Source organism: Lipotes vexillifer, unplaced genomic scaffold (assembly GCF_000442215.2).
Source record: "Lipotes vexillifer unplaced genomic scaffold, Lipotes_vexillifer_v1.1 scaffold844, whole genome shotgun sequence".
NCBI classification, from domain to species: Eukaryota; Metazoa; Chordata; class Mammalia; order Artiodactyla; family Lipotidae; genus Lipotes; species Lipotes vexillifer.
This window is the reverse complement of record NW_006782254.1, coordinates 251,366-258,931: the sequence shown is the minus strand read 5'-3', so window position 1 is coordinate 258,931 and position 7,566 is coordinate 251,366. Positions and strand designations below refer to the sequence as shown.

At 43.4% G+C, this 7,566-nt stretch overlaps 1 protein-coding gene across 1 annotated transcript in view; it reads right to left on the bottom strand.

The window, feature by feature from the left end:
* The window catches only part of ZYG11A (zyg-11 family member A, cell cycle regulator), a 62,652-nt gene extending 55,700 nt beyond the window's left edge, over positions 1 to 6,952 (bottom strand). Inside the window, 1 exon segment of the mRNA XM_007455050.1 lies at positions 6,863 to 6,952. Coding sequence (XP_007455112.1) covers positions 6,863 to 6,952 — 90 coding nt within the window.
* Positions 6,953 to 7,566: the final 614 nt, after the last annotated feature.

Here is a 7,566-nt window from a genome sequence, read left to right as displayed (position 1 = left end):
CCGGTTTTTCCCTACTCAGTAAACAGCATCACATCTATTCAGCTGCTTAATCTTTACTGACATTTCCTTACCCTTAATCAACATCCCACACAAGACAGACATCCAATAAATTTGCAAATCCTGTTGGTTCTACTTGTGCCAGACATCTTCCATTTTGCTACCTACCTCACACCCAGACCCACTCCTTAATCTTCTCTACCTCTACTCTGAGGTGACTTGTATGGAATCACTACAGATAATTTCCCCACCTCTTTCTCTTTTAAAGTACCCAGGGCTGGCTATGTCTCCCTCATCACTCCTCTAAAATCAGTCCTCTCTCCTGCTACTGACTAAATGTTTGCATTCTTCCGAAGTTCTTTTTTTTTTTTTTTTAATATTTATTTATTTATTTGGCCGCACCAGGTCTTACTTGTGGCATGCGGGATCTCCATTGCCACCTGCAAGATCTTCATTACAGCATGCGGGATCTTTAGTTCCGCATGTGAGATCTTCAGTTGAGGCCAGTGGGACCTTCACTTGTGGCATGCAGGCTCTTAGCTGCAGCATGCGGGATCTAGTTCTCTCACCAGGAATTGAACCCAGGCCTCCTGCATTAGGAGCGTGGAGTCTTAACCACTGTACCACCAGGAAAGTCCCCCCAAAATTCTTATGTTGAAATCTAACCTCTAATTTGATGATGTTTGGAGGGAGGAACCTCAGGAAGTCATTAGGTCACGAGGGTGAAGCCCTCACTGAATGGAATTAGTGCCCCTATAAGAGAGACCCCAGAGAGTTCCCTTGTCCTTTCTGCCATGTGAGAACACAGTAGAAAGATGTATATGAACCAGAAATTGGGCTCTCACCAGACACCAAATCCCCCAGCACCTTGATCTTGGACTTCCTAGCTTCCAGAACAGTGAGCAATAAATTTATGTTGTTTATAAGTCACCCAGTCTACAGTATTTTAGTTATACCGGCCCAGATGAACTAAGATATTCCTTCTGAGAGATCCTTTGGGCCTAGGAGTGGCAACAGCTACTGTTACTGGACATTGAGTAGTATATTATTGTGGTTTTCCATACCTCTCCCTTATCTTTGGAAGTAGTCCCTTAATTAAACTCTCATTAAATTATGCCTATTCTGAGTGTGTCATCTATTTCCTGCTGTAAGTATGACTGTTAAACCTCCCAAATAAATTTCTAGTTCATCCCATTCTTTCTAGCTCCACTACTAATTTCTAATCCAAGTCACTACCATATCTTTTCCTAGAATACTAAAAAACTGCAAATTAGTTTCTCTACTTTCACTCTTAATCCTTTTCCAATCCATCTCTACCCAGAGTTTAGACTCATCATTTCTAAAATATAAACAGTACTATATAACTCTCCTAATGAACATGCTTTAATGGGTACAAGGTAAAAAAAACAAACAAAAAGCTGCATTTTATATACAACCGACAATTAACTGGAAAATTAAATTTAAAAACTTTACAATAGCATTTTTGTTTTGTTTTGATTTTTGGCCACACCACGTGGCATGCGAGATCTTAGTTCCCCGACCACGGATCAAACCCATGCCCCCTGCGCTTGGGAGCGCAGAGTCTTAACCACTGGGCTGCCAGGGAATTCCCCACAATAGCACTTTAAAAACCTCAGTGGGGACTTCCCTGGCGATCTAGTGGTAAAGAATCTGCCTTCCGGGCTTCCCTGGTGGCACAGTGGTTGAGAGTCCGCCTGCCGATGCAGGGGACACGGGTTTGTGCCCCGGTCTGGGAGGATCCCACATGCCACGGAGCGGCTAGGCCTGTGAGCCATGGCCACTAAGCCTGCACATCCGGAGCCTGTGCTCCGCAACAGAAGAGGACACAACAGTGAGAGGCCAAAAAAAAAAAAAAAAAAAAAAAAAAAAAAAGAATCCGCCTTCCAATGCAGGGGACCAGGGTTCGATCTCTGGTCAGGGAACTAGGATCCCACCTGCCGAGGGGCAACTAAGCCCGCATGCCACAACTACTTAACTCGAGCGTCTCAACAAGAAAGCCTGTGTGCCCCAAACTACAGAGCCCACGTGCCCTGGAGCCTTCGTGCCACAACTAGAGAGAGAAAACCTGCATGCCACAACTAGAGAGAAGCCCGTGCACCACAATGAAAGATCCCGCATGACTCAATGAAGATCGTATGGGCTTCCCTGGTGGCACAGTGGTTGAGAGTCCGCCTGCCGATGCAAGGAACACGGGTTCGTGCCCCAGTCCGGGAAGATCCCACATGCCACGGAGCGGCTGGGCCCATGAGCCATGGCTGCTGAGCCTGCACGTCCGGAGCCGGTGCTCCGCAACGGGAGAGGCCACAACAGTGAGAGGCCCGCGTACCGCAAAAAAAAGATGGTGTGTGCCGCAACTAAGACCCAACGCAGACAAAAATAAATAAATAATAAATCTTTAAAAAAAATAATTGAACAAAAATTAAAAAATTAAAACCTCAGGGAATTCCCTGGTGGTCCAGTGATTAGGAACATGTACTTCCACTGCTGGGAGCACAAATACAATCCCTGATCAGGGAACTAAGGACCCACATGCCCCCAGGCATGGTCCCCCCCTAAAAAAAAATCTGTTTTAAAAACCTCACATATAGGCCTGACTCAGGAAGACAACAAAAATCTAAATACAATAGTATCCATAAAGTTTAGCTTACAATAAAATATGGTAAGAATCAGGACAGAAAATAAAATTAGTCAACAGAAACAGACCCAGGGAATCCCCTGGAGGTCCAGTGGTTAGGACTCCATGCTTTCACTTTCACTGCCTAGGGTGCGGGTTCAATCCCTGGTCAAGTAACTGAGATCCCACAAGCTGCGCAATGCCAGGAAGGGAGGGAGGGAGGAAGGAACCCAGAAATAATATAATTAGCAGACAAGAACTTTAAAATAGATATTATAATTCATGGATATAGAGGAGAATATGAATATAATGAGGGAATAATATGCAATCTCAACACAAAAGTGCAAGATATGAAAAAGACCCAAATGGAACTTTCAGAGTTAAAAAATACATTATTTAATGTAAACAACACATTAGATGATATTATCAACAGATTAGATACTACAAAATTAAAGATAAGTGAAGTTGAAGGTAGTGCAATAGAAACTATCTAAACTGAAACAGAAAAAGTCTGGGGGAAAAAAGTGGAGAATCATAGAACCCCAAGGGACAATCTTAAGCAGTTTAATACAAATGTATAATTGAAACTCCAGAAGAGAGGAGTTATTGGGGAAGAAAAAATATTTTAAGAAATAATGGTCAAGGAGGACAATATCCTACACTTGGAATCTATGAAATTATTTTACAGTTTAATATTTATTGAATTACACAGTTAATTCACCAAGTACAAAGAACAACAAACTTAATAGCTTTCTTTTTTAAAAAGTCAAAAAATATTGACATTAGATACAAAATATAAACCCACTGATCCCAGAAGCAAAAATGGACCCAAAGTGAAATAAACAAAAGATACCACAACATAATAAATGTCTACAAACCAACAATAAAGAGAAAAACCTTAAGACTGGGGGAGGGGGGAACCAGAGGTAATGTGGACACAGTTAAAAAAAAAAAAAAAAGAAGTATGACCACTAAATTTTCATCAGAAGTAATACTAGCCAGAAGACAATGAAATAACATTTTCAGGGATTTCCCTGGTGGGCCAGCGGTTAAGACTCCACACTCCCAATGCATGGGGCCCAGGTTTGATCCCTGGTCAGGGAACTAAATCCCATGTGCCACAACTAAGAGTTCGAATGCCCCAACTAAAGATCTCGCATGCCACAACTAAGAACCAGAGTAGCCAAATAAATAAATAAATATTCTTTAAAAAAAGAAAAACTAAGTGTAATGAAAATATCTTTCAGAAATAAAGGTAAAATAAAGACATTTTCAGACTTTTTTTCTTATTTCCTAATTCCTTTTAGAAATAACTGATTGATCAAAGAAAAAGTAAAAACAATATATTGTGCAATTTCTAACATGGAGAAGTAAAATCTATTATTTCAAAAGTACAAAGTACAGGAAAGAGGGGAGAAAATGAAAGAATACTGTTGTAAGGTGAAGCGATATAGTTAAAAGTAGACTGTGGTAAGTCAAACATGTATATTTTAAAACCTGGAGTTGTGACTCTCAAACTTAGGACCGCTTTATACTCTTAAAAATTCTATTACATCTTTCAACATTTTCTGCATTAAAACTAAGAAATATATCAAAATTTATGAGCATTTCCCCCAAGAAGTAGATATAGTTTAAAACCTTCCCTCAGGGGGGGAGGGATAAATTGGGAGTTTAGGATTGACATAACACACTACTATATTTAAAGTAGATAACCAACAAGCACCTACTGTATAGCACAGGAAACTCTGCTCAATACATTCTGTAATAACCTAAAGAGGAAAAGAATTTGAAAAAGAATAGATGTATGTATAACTGAATCACTTTGCTGTACACCTGAAACTAACACAACATTGTAAATCAACTACAGTCCAATATAAAATAAAAATTAAACAAAAAAGTCCCCCAAAGAAATTAAAGTCTCAATGGCTTCACTGGTGAATTCTGTTAAACATCTAAGGAATATATAACATCAATATCTCACAAACTCAAAAAACTGAATAGGGAACACTTCCCAACTCATATTTTAAGGCCAACATTATCTAGATACTAAAACCAGATAATTTTTTTTTTTTTTTTTTTTTTTTTGCCCTTGCCACGTGGCTTGTGGGATCTTAGTTCCTCGACCAGGGATCAAACCCGGGCCCGCAGCAGTGAAAGCACAGAGTCCTAACCACTGGACCACCAGGGAATTCCCAGATAAAATATTCCTAAAGAGCAATTTGCCTCATAAACATGGACATAAACAATATTTCAAAAATATTAGCAATAGGGCTTCCCTGGTGGTGCAGTGGTTGAGAGTCCGCCTGCCGATGCAGGGGACACGGGTTCGTGCCCCGGTCCGGGAGGATCCCACGTGCCGCGGAGCGGCTGGGCCCGTGAGCCATGGCCGCTGGGCCTGCGCGTCCGGAGCCTGTGCTCTGCAATGGGAGAGGCCACAACAGTGAGAGGCCCGCGTACCGCAAAAACAAAAACAAAAACAAAACAACTCAGCAAACTAGGAATAGAAGAAAAATTCCTTAATTTGACAAAGGGCATCTAACAGAAAAACATATAGCCAGTATCATACTTGGAGGTGAAAGATCTAGAACAATACAAAGATGTCTATTCTCACCACTTCTACATTCTACAAAAGGTCCTAGAAAATGCATTTTAAAAAAAAGAAAATAAAAAGCACAGATTGAAAGAGAATAAGTAAAGCTGTCTTTATTTGCAGATGACAGATTGTAAAGAAAATCTTAAGAAATCTTAAAAAAACTGGAGAAAATAGGTGGCTTTAGCAAAGTTGTAGGATACAAGATCAATATACCCCCCAAATTATAAACTTTTAAAAAGTATTTACAGTACTATCAAAAACAGGGATAAATTTAACAAAATACTTTAAAAACCTTTACACCAAAAACTACAAAACACTGCTAAATAAAATTAAAAACAGCATAGAGAAATATATCTAAAGGAAAAGTATTCATGCATTGTACAGCTTTTAAAATTAAAAATAAAATCTTAACCAAAAAAACGAGTGTACATAGTACAGTATGGAACCAGACAGAAAATGGATTAGTTTGATCACTTTTCTAAAGAAAACCTTGTTTTTCAATTCCAGTCAGCGCCAACAAAAAATGTGCTTGACACGCTGTGCTAGTACATACATTAAAAAGGCAGCTTTTCCATTAGCTACAAACAAATTTACAAATTATTTAGGCAGCTTTTAAAAGTGAGTCCAAAAGGGTCTACAGGAATACAGGCTAGATCTTTGAAGGACACAAAAGCCAACAAGGCGTCAGCAAGTAAAGTACAACCTCAATCAGGATATTTCCTTCCCCCCCCGCCCATACTAATTGTGGGTTGAGCGTTCATTAGATTTTGAGTTCTAAGAGCGGTAGCCCTTGGGATGTTGTAGAACATGGAGTCTGACATCAGAACAACTGATGTCAGGCTCCAGATCATTAGAAAGTCAAGGAAGGGTTCTCAATCTCCCTATACACCAGTAAAATGCCTACAAAAAAATCCGAGATTACTCTAGAAATGCAATACCTGACACACAGTAGGCGCCAAATACAAACTCTTTTGGTTTGCATTTTACTCAGTTTAGTCTAACAGGCATTCCGAGGGAAAAGAGAGGGAAACAAACACGTGTAATTTAAGGAATTTCAGTCTTCCGGGTTCCAGTGCCCCCCGCTGGGCTCAGAAGGTCTTTCCTGTTAATGATCCCGGGACCGACAGGTCACAGCCTCTGGGAAGCAACAGAATCCCAACACACGTGGGGGAACGGTCGAGGTTTGAGGCATTTGGGTGCATCATGACAAAAAGCGCCACCGTCTACTACGGGCCAAGCCTAAAGCCATGCCCAGCACTTACGTCTACATTTACACCACCCTGCAAAATAGCTGCCACCCTCGCAGGCACAGGTGAGCATCAGAGACCTGAGCAGGAGACTCGCCCAGGGTCACGCGGGAGGCGGGACTCATCCCGCCGCCCCTCCTCTCAGCTGCGCAGGGTCTGCTCGCTCGGCTCCAAGGCTGGGACGCCCTGGGCGGAAAACTCCTCTCCGGCATGCACTTCCCATAAAAGATAGAAGCCTGGCAGGGGCTCAGCCTCTTCAGACTTTACCCCCGCGTCGGTCAAAAGAGCCAACAAGTGCCTCAGCACAGTCCCCGACGACTCGCCGTGCTCGCCAGGGGCCTGGCGACCCGCCTAGGCTCGCGTTCCCCCCTCCCCCTCCCCGGTGCTCACCTGCGTCACGCCGCAGCCCAGGTCGTCCTTCTGAGCGTCCGGAAGGACGATAGTCCGGGGCGAAAGGCCTGGGTGCAAGAAGTGAACCATGGCGAACCCCGCCGGAGAGGCGTCAAGAAGAGAGCGGCCGTCGAGCAGGGCCTGTATCCCGCGAGAGGTGGTCTGGACCGGCACCGGAAAGCAGCTGAACAGCGCCCGCTCGGCGGGCAGGCACTTGGCGCCCTTGCGGAAGGTTTGGGCTTTTGAAACGCTCGGCGTGGCGACGCGCAGTCGTCCGCCGCAGACCCCGCCCCCAGGACAGCCTTCTCCACCCACACCGGGCCGACCACCCCTCCACGCCTTGAGGGCCCAATCGCCCTCCTTCCGCCTTTTTGACGCCCCAGAGACCAACCTTAGGCCTGCCGAACCACTCGCCCAACTCCTACACATCCTTCTGAGACCGTCTCCCTCCAACCGACACCATAGGGCTAGGTACCACATTCTTGTCGCCGGTCAAAGGCATGGCCACCGACCAGCTCCGTGGAGTTGGGAAATAGAATGTGGTGGGCCCTCCGTGTCCCCAGGGACATTGGTTTCAGGATCCACCATATGCAAATCCTCTGAAACTGAAGTACCTTATATAAAATGGTGTAACATTTGCATATAACCTAGGCACCTCGTCCCCTATACTTCAAATCACCTCTAGAGTGCTTATACTAATACAA